This window comes from Meleagris gallopavo, chromosome 1, assembly GCF_905368555.1.
Source record: "Meleagris gallopavo chromosome 1, MGAL_WU_HG_1.1, whole genome shotgun sequence".
Taxonomy (NCBI): domain Eukaryota; kingdom Metazoa; phylum Chordata; class Aves; order Galliformes; family Phasianidae; genus Meleagris; species Meleagris gallopavo.
Genome location: NC_139404.1, coordinates 190546214 through 190566779, shown reverse-complemented (window position 1 = coordinate 190566779; position 20566 = coordinate 190546214). Strand labels below are relative to the sequence as shown.

Here is a 20566-nt window from a genome sequence, read left to right as displayed (position 1 = left end):
AATGCACCGCGAGAGGCGGGGAGACGGGGAGGCGTCGGCCAGAGCGTCTCCGGGCGGCTCCTCTCCTCCGCGTGCGGCACGGGAATGAAAACAAGGCGGGGCGCGAGGTTGACGGAGGGGCTATTTATAAGGGGGCGGGGCCTCAGGGCGCCGCGGCCAATGGGAAGAGGCGGAACGGCAGTGCTGTGGGGAGAGGGGATGGAGCCGGGAGGCGACGCTGGCCAATGAGAGGGCGGTGGGCGGGGCTTGGCGCTACCCACCCGCGTGAGGCCGAGGTGGCGGTGGTTGGGGTCGGGGTCGCGTGGGTGGCGGGTGAGTGTGGCGCGTAACGGTCGTAACGGCTCCGCGAGCGCTGAGGGGACAGGCGGGAATGGGCAGGCAGCGGCGGCCGCGGGGCAGAGGGGAGACCCTGGGATGGGTTGGGCTGCCCTCCGAGCGCTGGAAGCTTAGGCCTTGCCACTCAGCTAGCGTTCCCGTGGAGTTTCAGGAGCTCTCTCCCCTTCATAGCTTTTATCACATGATACGTGGCCTTCAGATTTTTCGCTGCACATTGCAGTAGATATCATAGCAGATAATTAAAAGCTAACGTTTGTTGAGGAAATCTTTTCCGATCCTTGCTGGTTGGTGATTGGACTGTGCCCACTGCGAAGAATGTCCAAAGGCCTCATTAAGAAGTTCATTCTTCTTCGCTTTGGTTTCAGATGCCTTCCTTCACACTTTGTCGATGCTCTCTGTCAGTGCTGTGGAAATATTTTTGCTCTCTGGATCATATTTGATGGCTTTGAGGTCTGTCTCAGCTCCTGTCAGTTCTGGGTGGTTGGTTCTGCCTTTCCCCTTGGTTAATGGGCAGTTTCACTCAGCTGGGAGCAGCACTGTCATCTTGTTTCACCACACTGTTGGGAAAGTGGTCCAATGAACCTTTGTGTGAACCCATCGCATTGCAGATGTGTGAGGAACAAATCAAGAACGTATTAACCCAGGCAAATTGCACTCCCCTGTAGCTGCGTGCCTGGCTTCCTCTTCGGCAGAGCACCTGTCTCAGTAACTCACAAAGCAGCGAAGGAATAATTGCCCCATTATTCTCTGGCAGCCTCAGACCTGTGCTGAATCCAAAGTAATGCTGCTTTTCCTTCATGTGGTGCTAGAAGCAGGGCACTGAGATGGATGTCACGTCGTGCTGCCGTTTGTTGTAGCGCGTGCAGCATAGGAAGACAATCCAAAGATTTCTCTTTGCTGAGGGCTCTTCCCTTAATGGGTGCCACTGGGGTTCTGAGAATCTGGATGTCTGGAAGGATGTGCTGCTGCTGAGGGTTTCTGGGTGAGCCATGAGCACAGCTTTGCTGCAGAAATAACCTTCTATCTTTGTCATGCAAGTTTCACACCATCCTCTTCTGCCCTTACAGTTCAGAAGGTCATTACTTTTGAGACGCAGCAGCTGGCAGCTGTGCTAATCTAAAGCATTTCCAAGGTACCTCTGATTTGTGTCTTGCCATCCAGTGCCAGAATCCCATCAGCAACCAGATTGCAGTTCCTTGAAGGGCTGAGAAAAGGGTGTAAACTCCCATGGTGCAGTGAGACGATGCTTTCTAAGGCATAGTCTCTGCCCTGCTGATGCCCAGCTGTGACTGTGATAGCTGGTCTGAAAATGACTGTGGTTAATACCAAAAAGCAGTTGCTATATAGCAGCACTGATAAGGCCTCAGCTGGAGCACTCTAACTGGTTTTAGGCAACGGACTTCAAAGGAAGATGCATACCAATTGCTGGTTGTTAGTGGGGGGGGAAAATGAGAAAATAAGTAGAGATTTAGAAAATGCGAACTGATCGAAAGGCCAAAGGGAACAGAGATTTATTTAATCTAAAAGAAAGGGAGGAAAAAAAAGACTCAAGGATGGTTATCCTAAGTCTTCAGGAAAGCAAAAGGTGGAAAAGACAAAGACTAAGCTGTTTTCCTTGTCTACAACAAAAATGTTTGGAAATGATAGCTGTAATCTGAAACAGTGAGGACTGAGTTATGAAAAAAGACATTTTTTGTCTCCTTAACTATCCTGAGAAGTGTCACAGGGAGACTTGGTGTCTGTAAGGAATGCCATGGGAGAGAAGCCTTTGCCCTTTGGGTGTCTGAAAGTCATTTGCTACAGCAAGTGGAAATGCCATTGTTTTGTTTTCTACTGGGTGTTGCCTTTTAGCAAGAAAAGTGTGCAGATCAAAAAAATCCTTTAGTTTAAACTCCCTGTTCAAGATCTAACTCTTCTCACTTCCTGCTAAAGCTAAGAAAGCAACGGCATGTTTGATTGTTTGTTTTAACCTTATTAATTTAAATTAATAAGCCTGTATGTACAGTATGGTTTAGAGGGCCAAAGAAACAGTGTATGTATCAGAGGTTTTACAGAAGTCTACCATCTTCAGTGTATCTTTAGGGAAAATATTAAAACCCTAATTTGAAAGGATATTCAGGGACCTCACCCCCGTGGATTGTTTTGAAAGTTGAGCACCCAGTACTTCTACAGATTTCATTTGTAGAATAATTTGCTCAGAGTCCTACCAAAACCCTGAGGAGGACTGCTGGTAATTCAACAGATCTGATCCGTCATTCAGTTCTGGTGCCACAAAATGACACGGATCAAGTCTGTAACGGTGGTTTCTTCTCAGCTTCTTGAGGCAAGGACATGCTTAGAGTTTTTTTATTAACACACTGTGTACGTTGGCCTGATGTTATGTATTAAATATCTGTTTTTCAGACTGGTTCAACTCAGCAATGTCTTCCCCTGAAATTGCTTCCCTGTCTTGGGGGCAGATGAAGGTGAAAGGCTGTTCTACAACGTACAAGGACTGCAAAGTGTGGCCAGGAGGAAGTCGGACCTGGGATTGGAGAGAAACTGGCACTAATGTAAGTTTGCTGTTTCTGTCCATCCCACAGGACTGTGAGAGTAGTAAATAAAGATTGTCTTGTGCAATAGAGACAAATTTATGTGAATAAAAAGAAATCCACAGAAATTGAGCTTACACGTTTGGAAGAGGACAGTGCATGCAGGTTAGTTTATATCACTTTCCTTGAGGTTCTTACTGATTTTTGAGTAAAAGTGTGCAGATACAGTGTCATATGTGCTAGTATCTCCATGAAAAGGTCTCAGTCTGTCTAACCACACAAGGACTTGTATTCATAGCCCTTTACCAAGTGAATACCCTTATAATTTTTGTATCCCTTAAGCTTTATCTTTAAATGCTATGAGAATGTATACAAGTAAGGCAATAATATTGATGTTTTGGACTTAGAAGCAGCATGATAACTATTGTGTTAGGAATTAAATGTTGATAAATTCATCCATATCAGGGCTTACACTAAGATAGTTGTATTGGCTAAGAAGAAAAACCTAATCCACAAGAGTCAAAGCAAAAAAAGACCTGCAAACACATCAGGTCTTAGAGCCAGCTGTATGCCCTTCCAGTCACTGATGTATTCATTTTGGCAAAACTTTGGTTTTGGAACTTCCAATATAATCTTTTAGGGAATATAATTTGTTAAGCTGTCAGAGTTCAGTCTATAAAGAGTGTATAATGCAAAGTGAAAGGTAATGTTGCTGTACGAATGGTTTGCAAAGAGAAATACAGCTGTGTATATAACCTTTTTCATAGCCTTTCATTTATGGTCTGATTAGCAAAAGTGAAGTTTTCACTTTTGGGCTGTTTGAAGGGCCTGAGCTGATAGAAGCTGTAACTTTTTTGTTTTTCAAGAGGAATCCAACTTTTAACAGTAATGATTTCCTGCTTTAAATACATATGTGGCTGGAGATGCAGAACATATGCAGTAGCTGAAAAATTCCCAATAGTTTCCAACTCTATCGTGTTTTTATTTCCTTCCAACGATTTGAAAACTGTTTTGGATTACAACCACCTACTAACATTTAGGGGAATGTGTCTTCCTTTTAAAGTTTCGGACAGAAGGTGTCAGGTGATAGGGAAGACTTGAACTCTGGATAAGTTCTTGAATGAATCCTTCATTTAATCAGGAGAGCTGGATTTGTTAAATAAAAATGAGAGAAAACTAGTTGGGTTATTCAGAGAAGCAGACATTCTGCAGCAGCATTAAGTAAAAAAAAAAAACAAAAAAAAAACACTTCAGGTTTTCCCATAGAGGCTACTCATAAAGCTTCTTCCTGAGGACAGTTCTGTTGCTCTTACAGATATGGCAGCCACAGAGTTTGGTGATTTCAATTTAAAATTGAAAAGCAACAAATACAGAAGCTTTTTAGACTGCATCTCCGAGTCTAGAAAAATTACAAAGGATTTAATTTGATCTTTACTGGAAACAGTAGAATTCACTGGATTCTTTTTCTGCATATTTCTTCATGGTAGACTGCAGTGTGTCTACGTTTGCTGGGTGTGTTTTACCTGGGGCTAGGTGGAGCTGTTCCCTGTGTTTGGTAAAAAGGCAGTGCTCCTCATGTCCTCCACTCCAGCTTGAAGTAAATCTTTTCCTTCTCTGCTATCAAACCAATGCCTAGTGGGTAATTATTTCATCAGGAAGAACTGTACAACTTGCTGTGCAAGATTCTGTTACTAAGCACTAATAAATAGCTCATATGACCTTAACCCTTGGGGATAAAAGGCAGCCTCCCTGACTGGCTGTGTTTCAGTGCCATCTGCTAATGGGAGAAAAAGAGTCCTGATGAGAAGACCAGAGAGCAGAACAGGCGAGAAATTCTGCTGCCCTTTTTCCTTCCCTCCTGCTGTCACAGGAATTACCTGCAGTGACACAGTTATTCCATCATGTTGCATGTTTTCTCTAATGATAGAATTTTCCTACTGGTGGAAGCCCCCCGATCAGAGTGCCTTGTGTAACAAGCTCAAATCCTTTTGTTCCGTGGCTTTCGTGGCTCAGCAGTACCTACTATATGATAGCAAACTTCCCCAGCAATCTAATGAATTAATTATAATAAACTATCCCTGTTTGTCTAAACTTTGAGTCTACCTTAAAAAAACCCCAAAGGCAAATCATTACCTATTCTGTCGTAAAGGCATACATGTGATGATTTGGCCTGATAAAGCTCTGCAGCTGAACTGGCAGTTTAAGTATGGATATCAAATCTAAATGCACTTACAGAAAATGCAACTTGGAGAATCAGAAAAGTGAACCATCTCTTGCTGAAATTCTAGACGTCTTGATGTTAATTCATTGAGATAATGTAGTGGTGAGTAGAGAGGATAAAGATTTATGGCTATCTCCAATAAAAATAATGTTCTGCAGAAGTCCACTATGGCATTACTCTCTTCATGGGAAAAGATGGTCTCAGTCCTCTCAAAAAATACTTAAGAATCCAATTTAAATAAAAATAAAAATAAAATAAAATTAAAAAAAATATATATATATAGAATACATTAAAATTGAAGCTAAGGGGAGAATTAGTGTGACATAATAATGATTTAATTTAATATCACATGTCTATTTCTGGATTTGCATGTTTGAAGTGTATTAGTACTATAATGAGCTTGCAATCAAAATCCTGTTACAGATCATTTTTCTTTCTTTAGAAAGGGTTTGGTTTCAGAGTTTCTTTCTCAAAATTAAGAACAGAGCAGAAATTGAAGATATTAAGTACAATGAAGCCAGGCAGCATTTCAGTCCTCTTCGGTAAATGAGATTTACAAAGTAAACAAGAAAGGAATTTAATCATTTTAGTTATAATTCAAGTGAGTAAACTTGAGCTTGCCACAGTCTGTATTAAAAGCAGCTTCTGCTCACTTTGAAAACAAACAGCAATGCACTGCGATTTATTGATCTCAGTGTTAATGCTGATAAAATGCCGGTTGTTAGACATAGATGTTTTAGGTACGTACCACATATCTTTTCATTTTTACCTACTTAAGAAAAACATCTTTATTGCTATCCATTGATTTACTGTCATCCTTCATCTGAGGGTAGAATACCTCTTGAAATTGCCACTGTTAGTGTGCACACAAGAGCTGGTTTACACCTTGGGATAGCTCCTTTATCCTGCTAATCTAAGGACTGATCCAAACACAGACACATCCTTCCTGGCTGATGTTGTCAGCACACAGACTATTGCTTTCTTTTCCTGGCACTTAGCATTCTCCAGGAGTGCAGCCTGCTGACCTTGAAGAAGTTGTCAAGAAGGGTGTTAAAACTCTCGTCATTGGCCGTGGCATGAGTGAGGCTCTGCAGGTAGGTTTTTGTTCCCCAATAAACATAAACTAGAGCTGTTTGTTTGCCTTCCTCATCTGGAGGATGGGTTAAAAAAATCCATGATGCTTTACTAAAAGCAAAGAAGTTGGGGTTGCTGAATTAACCAGACTGAATTGCTGCCAGGAGTCATTCTCTTCCTGAAAGCAGCAGCATTTGAGCTCCTCACTGTTGGTGTCAGTGTCAAACAGAAAATAGTTTTACATTCTGCTACAGCAGCAATTTAAACAAGGAGCTTTTTTTTAACAATGTCCATTAGTCCCTGCTCTTAGAAGAGGTTGTGAACTAGCTCTAGCCTGCTGTAAATACTCTGATAATTAAGGCCTTTTTGTCACTAATGGTGGCAGTGTCCTTGCAGCAGGTAAGCCAGTTACAGAAGGCTGAGAAGGGCTGAGCTTGCCTTCATGAAAAGCAATTCTTCAGGTTTTTGTGAGCTGAATAACACCAAATTTCTATTATCTTTAGCTCAAATTCTGTTCCCTTCTGTAAGAACAAGCTGCACTTTAAACTGCATTCAGGAAAAATGGGAAATTTGCATATACTAGGTTTATTGAAAAAAAAAAAACACCTGGTATCAATCTTAAAAATACATTATCAGTTTGTCTACTATCAATAACTTAAGTGAACCTATGTACAGATGGCATCAGTACTAAGAAATGCCAGCAGCCTCCTGCTGCAGATTGGAGAACTACCTAACGACTGCTTTTTCCTTTTCTCTTCTGAGGTTCCTCCGTCTACTGTGGACTACCTTAAGAAAAACGGGATTGATGTGTTGGTGTTGCAGACAGAGAAGGCAGTGGAAGAGTACAATGCCCTGGCTGCTCAGGGTGTCAAAGTGGGGGGAGTCTTCCACTCAACATGCTGAAGCACCACCGCTTTGCAGCCTGCCCTGACCTCAGCCAAGCACTGGGCATGCCTTGGCTGCATCAAATTACACTCAGCACAGTGGGGAGGTGCGTGCCAATGCATTAATGTGTGCTGCAAAGCTAAAATACAGGGGCAGTTTATGAGTTCAGGGTTTAAACAGAGTGCTGTTAATGAAATCTTTTAACTGCAGAACAATTTGCATACGTTCTTGGGATTGACCAAGAATTCCTCTGTAGACTGTGTGCATTCTGGTTACTTTTTGGCTAAATTAATGAACTGTGGTTGATTTTTGGCTAAATTAAGACACTAAGTTGCGAATGCTTTGATTAGGAAATGGTGCAGAATTACATTATCAGTTATTGCAGCGTAGCCAGAAAATATCTGATGATGACAGTCGAGTGGTAGATATGAAGTGGTGGCAAGGGATCACTTTATAAATGAGTTCAATAAAGAAACACAAGGCAGCCCCAGAACAACAGCTCTGCCTCCTGCTGGTGAACTCACTCAGGGTATCACTTGACACGTTTTTTTTTTTACACAGGACATAGAAAATGCTGCCTACAGGGAATGAACAGAACCTGTGCCTTAAAGATTTTTATCATTAATTGAAATGTGAGTGTTGAGTTGTGGAATATGTATCTATGTGATAGTCCCTACCTGCTTAAAATTATCAAGAAGATCTGTGACAGAATTACTTGTAGGAAATCAGTCTAAGCTGCTGCTAGCAAGCTGGGTCCGGAGGTAGAATTCTTACCCAGCAGTAGATGCTGATTTAAACAGTATGACAAGTGTGTTGTTACACTGAAAAAATTAAAAGTTCTTTTAGTTGCTATTCTCCTTTTGTTTTGCCTACTTCTATTAATATTATCAGTTACTTTTTGTAGGTTCCTTTCTTTTCCACCAGACTCACTAAATTCTTCATTGGTGCAGATGAAGTCTGTGCCTATAAGCAAAAGAACAGAGATGATGCTGAGAAAAGTCCTGAGGCACTTGGAGCAATCCAGGGGGCAGCAAAGAAGCTCGGATGGGTGTGAGAAGTAGATGAGTTTCCCAAGCCCCAAGAATAACCCTTTACAAAATACTCCACTCTCTTACTATTTGTTCTAGTAATCCTTTTATCGATAAAACACAGCGTGACATAAAGGCAAAGGAAAGTTGAGTGCCTGTAAGTTTTATCTTGCCATCTCCTAATTGCAGCAATTCTTTCTAATAGTGTAGCTGTATTAGAGGCACAACCCTGAGCTAAACCAGCACGAACTGCCTTTTCAGCTACATTCGTGTTCCCTCTTTACAAACACCATGATATTTTTCTGAATAACTGAGGCCCAGAGTTCTACAGCCTCAAGAGAATCCTAGAAGCCACCTTGCCACTGCACTGTGTGCAGACTTATGTTCATTACTGTTAGCTGATAGTGGAAAGCAGCTGCTTCTTGATCACAGTTCAATATTTGTGTTATTTCATCATCTTTTGGGCCTTGAACAGGAAGAGGCTTTCATTAAGGGGATAATTCCAGTTTCTTAAGTGCTGTTGCTCTGTGTGGAGAAGTAAATACCTTATCTTTTCCCTACAGGTTTTGTTTGTTGTTTTCTACTTTCATATGGTACTGAAATAGTTTTTTTGGATGAAACCTCCTTCAAAAGCACTGCTTGGCCCAGTCCCTGCACTGAGAAAAGCACCACGGCCTCCTATACTGTTGCTACACATTGTGTCCTTCCAGAGAGCAGGAGCACAGCCTGCTCTGCACTGCCAGGTGACTCTTAGAGGTGTGCCCTGCACAGCTTTGTGCTGCAGCTTCTTCACTGTTCCCTCCATTTGGCAACCAGTAGGAGACAGAAGATTCCACTTCTAAAATGGGGTGCTGCAGCATGCAGAGGAAGATAACTGCTAGGTCTTAGTTTCCTTATTTCAGAGTAAATTGTGAAGTCTCACACCTGTCCCTACAAAATTTCAAGGAGATAACCCACTGCAGGTCTTCTCCATCTTTGCCTTCTGTTACTGCTGCCTGAGTCAGCTTTGTCTGTTGCCACAGAAGTCAGCTCAGCTTGGGCTGCTCCGCTTATCCAAAGCCCTCTTTCCTCCTCGGTGCACAGTGTAAACAGCTGGGACTGATTCATCAAAATTCAACCCGAGCTCAAAATGCTCTATTAAGTCTCTGCTTTCAGCTTTCAGAGCCATCAATAATTTGTTAGAACTACAATCTCATTGCCCAGATCTTCATAGGGCAGGGCTTCTCCATTGCTTCTATGCTTCCCCCAGGAAAGCGATCTCCCACCCCAGCACCCCCATTACACAGAGCAGGGCTGGGCTGGCAGCCAGTGAGCTTCCACCCAGCTGTTCCACTGCCGAGCCTCCATCCGCAGCCCTTATCTGTGTGGAGCAGCACGCCTGAGCTGGCAGCAGGGAGACACAGGCCGTAAAAAGGCTCCAACAAACTGAATGCATCACGAGCAGCATTTTTAAGGGATGTCAGGCAGCATTTATGAGCCTTCAGACTTGTGTGTGAGGCCTCAGTAATACAGCATGAGTGAACTGCAGGCTAACCCCAGCCTGCACCCCCGCCTAACGCCTGCTGCAAGGACTAAACAAACACATGAGTGACATGAGATAAAAAACGGTGACTGTATCTCTGATTTTTTCCAAAAGATTTGAGAACTCAGCCAAGGAGGAGACCAGAGGAAAACCATCTCCATGCTCTGGAACCCAAGAAGAGGCCACGTGGCCGCATTCAAATGCATGTCCCATTCTTCCTTCTTTGGGGGGAGGAGAGGGGGGGGAGGGTGTCTTTTTTTGCACTCTTTGCAGTGTGCAGTTTTAAAAGCACATAACTAAAGATATATAGGTTCTATGAAAGCCACACTGCATCTGAGTTAGTACCTCAACCATCAACTCTGTTCTTAATGCATAGATGGATTAAGCATTCTTGATAACTGCATTATTTACTTTCCAAGTTGTAAGGAATTGACCTCATTAATTCCAGTGATCTTAACTGGCCTGGTTATGAAGCTCCCGTTAAAGGCATACAAAGCTAGGCCATGTTTAATTAAGGTAACGGTAAGCATAGCAACACGTTTATAAACCACTAACGTACACCCCTTACATCAGTGTTCAGCAGAAAAGCCTGAACAGAATCAGAAAACATCACCAAGGTTGGAGATGACCTCTCAGATGAAGTCCAACCATCAGCACCTCATGCTGTGCCCACTGACCACATCCCTCAGTGCCACACCTGCCCCTCTCAGACCTGGGGGAAGGAAGGAGGGAAAAGTCAGCACTGAGATAGAAGCTCTAACAAAACCTTTTATAGACGGGATGCATATGAGTCTGCTTACCAATGCAGCAGGGAAAAGTCAAAGGTAAATGAATTTTGAGAGATCACAATAAAGAGAAACACATATGGTACTGAATGTTCCAATCATCACAGAGCGTTATTGGACACATTTCAGTTCAGCTAAAATGTCATCTGCTTGAATAGGAGAAAGCTACGATGAAGAGGAGAACCTCTAATTTCTTCCACACTTCAAGTGAGGAGTCAGAGAAGCTCCAGGACGGTACCCAGCAGAGAAGCCAGCTATGGGATACTCTCATTACAAGACTGGAAATGTGTAGCAGTACAGTTTCTAATAACATGCATCAATCCCTGCCCAGAGAATTGGGCTGAGGATGCTGAAGTCCAGTGGTAACAAGCGAGCTAACATGCAGCTTTTCAAGCCAGTGCCCTAAAGGTGAAACACAAACAGTTTGTAAGAGGGTTTCTTTGTTTTAGTGCTATTTGATTTTAGAATACCTAAAGCAGCCGAATATGTTTGGGTCTGAAGCCTCATAGCCATAAAACTGTCAGTCCAAAAAAAAAAAAGTCACAAGTATCACAAAAGCCTCACAGTAATCTCTTATTAGACCACGCAGGCTGGCATGTTTACTCTTGTAATAAACAGATTAGGATCAGTTTTCCAATTTTATTGTAGGAAAGCACATAATTAGTTTTACATAACTATTTATCCTAATCTCTGTGCAACTGAAAAGTACTTCTTTGCTGCTTTGTTTAGCCACTAACCCTCCTTCCCCCAGAACCTCTTTCTTTCCAGCAGGCCTGTCAGAAGTGCTGTGTGTCCTGCTCACTAAGTTCTGCTACTTGCAACAACTCCCAGCATTAACAACCCGTGCCCTCCCCCAGCTGTCCCAACTCCAGCACAGCTGCACAGGGCACATCTCAGGATGTAGCCTGCAGCGATTGGCAGTTCTACTTGGAGATTCATTTCCTACACCAGGACAACAGCACTTCAGAATTATTTTTGCTTTTGCTAAAAAAATTGATACCAATGCACAAGTTTCTGAGAATTACAAAAGCATGGGTTTCTGTGCCTAAACATTTACGTAGTAAATAGCTTCAGCAGAAAACCCAGAGGCCGGGAAGAGACTTTGGCCCAGTGCAGTTATTGCTGGAATGCTGACTGAGAATTGTCTTTGTTGATTCAATATAGAAAGAACTGTGTTTTCTTGAAACTGTCCTGAATTATCTGAATAACTCCTGTATCGGTCTACCTGCTGTATATCAGAGGAGCCCAACTGTTCTTCATCAGCTTTACTTTTATGGACATCTGGTTTCAGTACCTTGGAACACAGAATATTGTTTTCCATTTTATCCAACAATCCCATAAAAGTATTTTTTGTAGTGACAGACTTCACCGCCTGGCAGGTTTGGGCATTATGTACACTTTGACAGGTTTGCTGAAGGGGATGGTGCCCTCAATGCCGTTTTCTGGCTGCGGCAGAGCCTCCGGGCTCTCGTTCCAGGTGGATTTGGCAATCTTGGCTGCTGCCTTGCTCCTGTTGGAATTGTAGGCCAGCAGCAGCCGCACTTCGATCTGACATGGCTCTGAAGGGAAAGAACAAAACAAACCATGCATGGAATCACGGAAGTTGAAAAAGACCGCTAAGATCATCAAGTCCAACTGTCAGCCCATCACCGCCATGCCCACTGACCATGTCCCCAAGTGCTGCTGTCATCAACAAGCAATGCTGAATGTTTGATCATACAGACTGATCAGATGGAGCACAATAAATAACCTTTTTTCACAGTTGTACCACAGCTCAGCTAACAGTTCCCTAAAACTCATTGTTCTGCCACGTCAGAGCATCAGCTCTAATCTGTAGCTTTCAGTCACCTTTTCTGCTTCTGCTATGCAACAGTTAGTCTGTATTTTGTGTTTGGACGTCCTCCATTGTAAGCACATACTGTCCTTTATGGTCTTAATGAATTTCTTTTTCATGAATTAAGGTAATTTGCCCACTTTGTCAACTGACCTTGTCCTCTCAGCCCCTCCCAGCTTGATCTCCTCACCACCTGTGAAATGCCTAAGCACCAACGTCAAAGTTCTTAACTCAAATAACTGCTAAGGGAGAGACCAGAACAGAATCCCATAGGCCCCCATTTGAAATGACCTTCCAGCACACACTGCAAAAGCAGGAATAAGGACCTAGTTCAGCTTCTGCTACAGAACCAACTTTTAAATCCTGATACTCCTGACAATTCCATTTTTCTTCTCCAGAAATGAAAGATAAGCAGGATGAATGAATACACAATGGAGGTGCCACATAAAATGGAGCAACTGAAAGGGAACATAGCACTGAAAAAAAAATCCACTAATTAAAAATACAGCTCACCAAATCCTACTAAACAGAAAAAAGTGCTCAAAAAATATATACCCCATACTTGAATTATGTGAAGGGTTTAAAAGAAAATGGGAGAAAGGGAGCTGCAAAAAATATTTGCTTTTGTTGTCTGAAGCCCACAAACCAATTACTGCAGCGGTTTCATTGAGAAGTGTGAATGCCATCTATGACTGAACGTGGATGTGGCAGTCAGCAGAGATACAGGGTGTTTTTTTTAGGACATTCAAAGGGTGAAAGTTTAATTAACAGTGAAATTACGCTGTTGAGTACGCACAGTTCCACAGTTCTCTGCCATGCTCAGATATCTGTCAGATCCAAAACAATGAACAACAATGAATCAGTTCACTATGACTCCTTGCCTTTAAATGAGGATGCAGACCTGACTCCTACAATGAATCTTGCTCTGCACAGCTATGGGTAACATGCTCCATTTAAAAGCTCCCAATGTTGGAAGGCTGCATGTGCAGCCCCTGGTGCACAGCAAGTGCCTTCTCTTTAGGACAGCAGCCCCCCTGTCACCTGCAGGACCCCAGACCCTGTCAAACAAGATGTCCTGCAGATGCCCCTGCTCACTGCAGGGCAGTTGGACTAGATGACCTTTAAGGGTCCCTTCCAACTCAAAGATCCTCTGATAAGATGCAACTGCTCAGAGGCTGTAAGAACAGAAATCTGAGCGATGCTACACCCCCTGTAATGCCCCATGATCCTCAAGCTCCCAAGGCTGTGGGCACACGTGAGATGGGAATCACACACTCCCATCTTTCAAATATGTAGCAACACAATCCCATGAACTTGTATTGATAACATTACCTGTCCAGGCTGTGTGTGAGAGGTAGACCTGAGTTATCAGTCTGTGCCTTCCAGGACCAGGATTTCTGAAGTCAGCTGGCTTGGGATGGATTAACTGTGCTTGCCCATCTGGATACAATACCTATCAAAAAATAAATAACAAAAATAGATGTACGACAACTGGACTAGGCTTTTGTACAACGTACAGAGTTTCTGGGCTTTCTGCTCAAGCTCTGAAGGCAGGAAGCTGTGCTTTAGCTCAGAGCCAGGAGCCCAGCTGATCTAGATTTAAAGAACACACAATTCTGCGTTGGCCATTTAAACCCATAGCACACAGGAGAAGGTATCACCTTCTTCCTCTACGCTGTCAAGTTTTTAGTTTCTTTGCTGAGCAGTGCACCTGCATATTTACTTGAATCAAACCATATCCTTCTTAGCTGCAGCCTAGTTGATGGTAATGATTCAACAGCAGGAAGACAACTGAGCGTTACATATGGAAAGCCAAAGGCATACCAACTTCTGTGGTGTTCAGAACACCTCCTTTTGCTTCTCTTTCCCAATATACAAGCTGGTGGAAGTTCAACCCCGTGTTTGTCCTTCAGTCCATAATGTGCTGGGCACACATGTGAAAGCAGTGTAGCACAGACGGAGCCACAGAATGCTTTCAAAGGGCTGAAACTCCCAAGAGCAACAGAAGTGAGCCCAAGGCACTACGTGCAATACAGTTTTGCATGTGAGGTTATACCACAGAAATCCAGGAGTGTTAAGTAGTACAACTGTTTGCAATCAGGAAGTATTGACATCCTCATGTCCTCATGAAAGCTCCCCCCAAAACAAAATCGTGTTTGCCATTTTGTCAACCGGCTGCTTACCTGAACTTTAACAGTTCCTTGGGGATCCTGCACGTGTTCCAGCGTTGCATCCACATCCAATGCCACTACTAACCCTGATGTAAACCTCAGAGGGTTGTCTGATTCACCAGTTGGCTCAATGATGTTTGCACTAGCTCTGTGGAGCTGGAAGAGGCAAAGTTGTTGGTGAAAATAAAGGAGAGAAAAAAGGAAGAAAAAAAAAAAAAAGGAAAAAAGAATCACCGTTGTTCTTAACAGAGGAACTATGCATGAACTTTACATCATTTTACATGCTGCCAAGAATTAATACCTTGAATTTTAGCCACAATCCCAGAGATGATAGGTAAGGAGAAGCAATCGCGTGAAGAACCAACATTTGCAACTGAGCAGAAAGCTGGAGCATAAAAGCTTTGTGGTCCAACAGGAACTACATGGCAGTCTGCAAGGCTATTGCATTCTAAACTGACCTGCTCTGGAAGAGGAAGGTGGAGGAAGGTACTTTGTCGCAGCGTTGTTTGAAGAATCTTGACCACTTCTGAAGGCTTGGATGTCACCAGTCTGGGCATTAAGTCCAGCAGTTTATCTACAAAACTGCCCTGCATTTGTGGGAGCTCAGAGATGAAACATCTGTATTTAAAAAAAATAATTTAAAAAAATGAAGTACTTATTTCCACATTTTCAGTGGTCTCATTATCTTTAGCCAAGCTAATTTTTATAATTAGTTACAATGACAAAATAAGATATGGAGATTCCACTTCTGATGCACATCTCATATTAAAATAACTTTGGCTACTTATTTTCAAGTTGACAACACCAAGGGCTTCAGAGGGCACAGATCTTAGATCCTGCCTCAATACAGAGCCCAGCAGGGAAGATTTGCACAGAACAAGCTAGAAATGTTGAGGTAAATAAAAGCCTATAAAAAACACACCCACGGGAACTCACTGCCATAAGGATTTATCTATATGAGACTGCATGTGCAGCTGTAACACTGTTTTGATAGCAAGAGTGCTAATTGAATGAAGTGACAGGTCACAGGCAATTCCAGCACTCAGCATTCAATCTCTACGTCTCAAGGAATAAACACAACCAGGTGAAAGTGCCGCTCCTATTACTGCTGCCTTGTAAACGTTTGAGATTGGTACATCTCAGGAAAGACACACATGTGCCTCATCTTTTATGCTGTGCACTTTCATCCTGCTAACTCAACAGCTGACTCACTGCAGAATGTAACATAACCACATACCGCTACGTGAATTGTCTGACCTCCCTGGAGAATGGTTTTGCTCTACCAGTATTTGTAAGAGAGTATTACATCTGTACCATGAAATTTTAACAGTAAACTAGAATCAGATTAAAAAAAAAAAAAAAAAGCTAGCTCTGGAGGTGAAGAACAGAAAATAGAATTCATTTTATATCATGGGACAAGAGCCTCTCAGAAGATCATCCAGTATTGTTCTATATACAGAAGCAAAATCTGTCTTCTACTGTACATCCCCACATGCAGAAAATGCTGTTAGACCAACTCCCTGATGGCTTATTTGTTATTGTTAGCAACATTCCTGCCACATTCAGCTGGATAGTTTTGTAAGCCTAGTAAATGCTTGGTGCAATCCAGTGAGAAAAGTGACATGCACCATTCCTGCAGGTGAATAGCCTCTTGGGCAACGGGTTCTTCTCTGCTCATTAGGTCCAGCGTTGTGCTTTGTTTTCACCTCCAGCTGAGTCTAGAAAAGCATGGAGAGGAATAGTGGACTTGACCCCCCCCCCCCCCCCCCAAAAAAAAAAAAGGAGTCTCTGGTCCTAAAGCCCTACAAGTGAGATTCTCCAAGATCCAATTAATGCTCTACACAAGTTCAAACTCCCTAAACAGAAGCTTTGGCAAAGGCAGAGGAAAATCACGTGCTCCTTTCTATGTTCCAAGAGTGTGTAAGCAGCACTGTGCGCCCTTGTGCTTCTATGATTGCCACTACACAGGCAGCAAATTTCTACTGCTCTGTCATGCGGTGCAGCCAACATCTGTCATGCTGAGGCTGCACAACCTACACAGGGGGATTTTGTGTGTACAGGCATTTCTAGGTGACCTTACAGCTAAGCAACAAGCTCTGCCGATGTGCAGATTCCTGTTTATGGAATTCATCACTGCCTGTAGGGGTTGCATTCCTAAAATAAAGCGATGAGTTTTGCTGATCCTGAGGTCTAACAAGAGGGAAAGACAGGAAGGAAGTGAGCAGTTCTGTTCCCTGGCTACCAGTGGCATATTCAATACCAGATTACATGTGGAAGAAATATCATCAGCTTCAATACAAAATACAAAAAAGCACAAAGAGAAGAAGCAATGCTGTTTCTCACCTCTGAAAAGAATCTACTTCCTGAAGGAATTTCTCACACATCCCAAAAAGGGGTTCCACTCTGTAATGAGATAACACTGCTGGATTCAAAAATAAAATAAGAGAACTGGCTCTACAGTCGTAAGCATTTAAGAGTTTTGAAATTCAGTTCAAGCTCCTAGAAACTGTAAGACCTTAAAGACAATTTGAGACCACAAATGGATTTTCCACAGAGGAAAGAAAAAATGAGTTGTCATCTTCTCCACACCCATATCCCCCCCCACAATACATCCTTCACATTCGCATTCACAGGCATTAAGTTCCCAGAGCCACTGCTGCAAAACAAACTTTCCACCTCTAAAACATAACAGGCAAATCTTATGGAACTCTATGAAAACACAGCAAATTGATGGCAACAAACATATTTATGTTCTCCTACGTGCACTGAAGAAAGAACTCAACTTCATTCTTCAAATGGTTATCAGCATTTCCATGGTGTTTTAAGTGTCTAATTTAGCCTTGCTGCTTCTTAGAACAAAGCTCAAGGATACAAAGCTTGCAGGTAACCCTTAGCACCATCCTTACCCTCTGGTGGTGCGTGCAGTCACTATGAGCTGTAAAGCTTTTGCTTGCAGCCTCATGTGGTGAATGATGACCACTTGTCTACTTTCCACACCGCTGTACATGAACTCCATTTTGTAAGTTTCCTCCAAGATCTGTCAGACAAACACCACAAACAAACACAGTAACAAACCATCAGGCTCTGTTACTTGTTGCCCAAGCACGGTCGCAAGATTCTGCACTTTTTCCTCATAGTGAGGAACCCATTAATCCACGAGTACCATTCTTGTGATGAAGCTTTTCATAGCGTGAGGTGGTACTTAATACTAAAAGATATCAAAGAATCAATTTGTGACTCTTTGCCTGAAATCCATCCATCACTCCCTCTCTTGGCAAGGTACCTTATGATGTTGTATTTTTGGGCTGGAGCGCTCACCAGCTCCTGCTGGTTGCTCTGGAATACAAACCAAGCAGCACAGCAGAGCAGCCCCAGTGGCTCTGCTCAGGTTCAGTTTCAGTTTCAGAGCTAGATTAGACAGAAACAACTTCATATTCAACACTTCAGATGCTACAGCTAGAAATGGGAACCACCACAAGATAAGCATCCTCCTGCGTTATTTTCAACACAGTTAAAAGCTCAGACAGCACACTGCAGTTTTACTTATTATAGTACTGCATCTGCTGAATAGATGGGCTTAAGTAGACAAGAAAAATGCTGAAATGAACACCACTGCATTCAGCGTAACCACATAGAAGCAAGGACTTTATTAAATAAAGATCCCCTCACCTTGCTCTGATGGAAAGTGATCTACATTCACAATCAAAACAGATAAACCTTCCCGGGGGGGCTCACATACTACTAAGAAGGGCACCCAAAAAAGACAGTGCAATTAGAGAAGATTTAAGAAGCTGATAGGCTTGTGTGTCTACTCGTCTCCAGGGACAACTGTCAACAGCAGAGAAGGGTTTGATGCACAGCAGTAGCTGCATCTTAATACATTTTAATTAACTGGAGGATCAAAATGTCAGCGTGGCTTCCCAGCAGATCCACAAACTTGCTTTCACCCTAAATCCAGATTATTTAAAGTTTGCTTTCTCATTTCTTTATTTAAAAAAATAGTTTAGCTTTGTTTTTTTCAAGATCAGTCAATCAAATACTAGAGAGTAAGAATAACCTGGATTGTGTGGAACTTCTGGAGCTCATCTACCACAGCCCTCTCCTCAAGGCAGGTCTAATTAGCCCAGTTACCCAGAGCCTTGTATTCTGTGAACACTTCAAAGATGAAGATTCCTCACTAACAGTCTAGGAAATCCAACGACAGTCATGGCAATTTTTGCTACCTTACATCCACTCAGAATTTCTCATATTCCAACTTGCATCCATTGCTTCTTGTTCCACAGCAGCACATCTCAGAACAGTCTTTCTTCATGTGATCTATATCCTCAATAAGGTAGTGGTATAGAGCAGTGACCTTCAACCTTCCCCAGGCTGAATGAGCCCAGATCCCTCAACTTCTTCTTGCAGGAAAAGTGCTTCACTTCTCAGCCACCTTGAGGCCCCCTGCTCAACTCACTGCAGTTTGGCAGTACCTTCCTTGTATGGAGACGAGCACATCACCCCTCCAGATGTGATCTCCTCACAACCAAGTAGAGGGGACAGATCACTTTCCCAGATCTGCTGGCTAAGGCATGCTCCGACAGCCCAGGATGCAGCTGGCCTTCCTTACTGCTTCATGTTCAACACACCATTCATTGCACACCAGGCCTCCCATGCTGCTGTCATGAGGCTGCTGTCATCCCGTTTCTCCAGTCTGCTCCAGATCCCTTTGAACAGCAGCCTTACCCTCCAAACATACAGACCAGCTCCTTAACTCAGTTTTATCCACAAGGTTGTGAGGGTACTCTGTGCCAGTATTTGCAATGCTTTAAGCCAGGCAGTCTGGCCAATTTTCCATCCACATTATCATCCATTTATTGATGTGGAATCTTGCCATTTTGGTAATAAGTAATGGGAGACTGTGTTAAAGGGTTTGAGAAAGTCAGGCTTTGTGACATCCAATATCTAATGTCTACAGCACCAGTGCCGTCACTGTGGAAAGCAGTAAGGTTGGTCAGGCATAATTCACCCTTCAAAATGCATTTCAGCTGATCCCAATCACCTTCCTGATCTTCATTTGCTCACATATGGCTTCTAAGAGGACTCACTCCATGGAGTTCCCCAGAAGCCAACAGTCCACTGCTCTCCAATCTTCTTTCTTATTATTCTGGAAGATACGTGGCGTGTTTGCTTTTTTCCTGCGGTCCTAAATCTCCCTCAATTGCCACTTCATTTGATCTTTTGAAACTGAAAGAAATTACTTCACTTTGGGGAACTAAGATTTACTTGGACAGGCTAGAGCATAAAGTCAGAAACACAGTAGTAATGCAAGGCCATGGAGGCTGCAATCCAAGGACTCTCCTTCAGGCGAGGACAAGCTTCAGCCTCACCTGTTTTGCTGCAGCAGATGCTAACGCATTCTGTTTCAGGTACAAAGGAGCTGCCACGTTCCACAGCTTCTCCTGCAAGGCCTACAGAAGAAAACCATTAAAAAAAAGGGATGATAAATAACCATTTCAGTCTGAGCACTGTAACACTGTGCGAGATAAACAGGGCTTGGGGGCATGCCCTGTCTCTGTTATATGCCAACAAGCTGTCTGAGAGAGCAGGCTAAAGGTTTCTTCTTGCTTTTAAACACAGTATGGGAAACCACAGCTTCCAAACTACACACTTCTATATAAACACCCAAATAAAAACAAAAAATTAAAAAAATCCTACACAGAATTGGGAATAACGTTAACAAAACTATGAATGAGAGATTGGCTAAGCTGCAAATTCTTCAGTATTTAAGGATAACCATAGGCAGAATGTAGTCAGAGGAATTATAATCCATTATCACCTTCTTGAGACTAACAGTAGGGCATCCTCAGATTGGAGCCCTGGAATTGGAATACTGGAAACAATAACTGTCCTCAGAAACACACCCAGACAGTCGGTATTCCTCAGCCTTCCTGTTGACAGCTTCCACTCCCTGCTCCCCCATAAAGATCCTGAAGTTACTGAGTGCAACATAGGGTTTCTTTTGTACAAATACCAGCAGCTATTTGCTCTTTGGTTTATGTTAAAAAAGAATTAAGCAAGCTTGACTGGAAAGAATTCTACTGAGAAGGGTGTTCTGACATTGGTGTTCTCTCTGCCATACTGAAATTTCTAACTCTGTGGTATTAAAAGTCACTTCTAATTTCAGCCACATTACTCGC

At 42.8% G+C, this 20566-nt stretch overlaps 2 protein-coding genes across 4 annotated transcripts in view; one reads left to right on the top strand and one right to left on the bottom strand.

Moving 5' to 3' along the window:
• Positions 1-171: 171 nt before the first annotated feature.
• AAMDC (adipogenesis associated Mth938 domain containing) lies at positions 172-7899 on the top strand. Of its 2 annotated transcripts, XM_010706159.4 has the most exons (5): positions 238-312; positions 1404-1468; positions 2740-2888; positions 6087-6182; positions 6925-7899. In XM_010706159.4, the coding sequence occupies exons 3-5, from the start codon at positions 2757-2759 to the stop codon at positions 7063-7065; spliced, it is 369 nt and encodes a 122-aa protein (XP_010704461.1). In that variant the 5' UTR covers positions 238-312; positions 1404-1468; positions 2740-2756; the 3' UTR covers positions 7066-7899. The 2 variants fall into 2 exon arrangements, with proteins under 2 accessions (XP_003203602.2, XP_010704461.1); XM_003203554.5 differs by lacking the exon at positions 1404-1468 and having other exon boundaries at positions 172-312.
• Positions 7900-10347: 2448 nt separating this feature from the next.
• The window catches only part of INTS4 (integrator complex subunit 4), a 33621-nt gene continuing 23402 nt past the window's right edge, over positions 10348-20566 (bottom strand). For both annotated transcript variants that reach the window (XM_010706156.4, XM_010706157.4), the window contains exons 17-23: positions 19757-19837; positions 17294-17424; positions 16731-16790; positions 14846-15005; positions 14400-14543; positions 13549-13669; positions 10348-11941 (exon numbers count right to left, since the gene is read on the bottom strand). In XM_010706156.4, the coding sequence (XP_010704458.1) occupies positions 11748-11941; positions 13549-13669; positions 14400-14543; positions 14846-15005; positions 16731-16790; positions 17294-17424; positions 19757-19837 (891 nt within the window). In that variant the 3' untranslated portion in view covers positions 10348-11747. The remainder of the gene's footprint in view (positions 11942-13548; positions 13670-14399; positions 14544-14845; positions 15006-16730; positions 16791-17293; positions 17425-19756; positions 19838-20566) is intronic.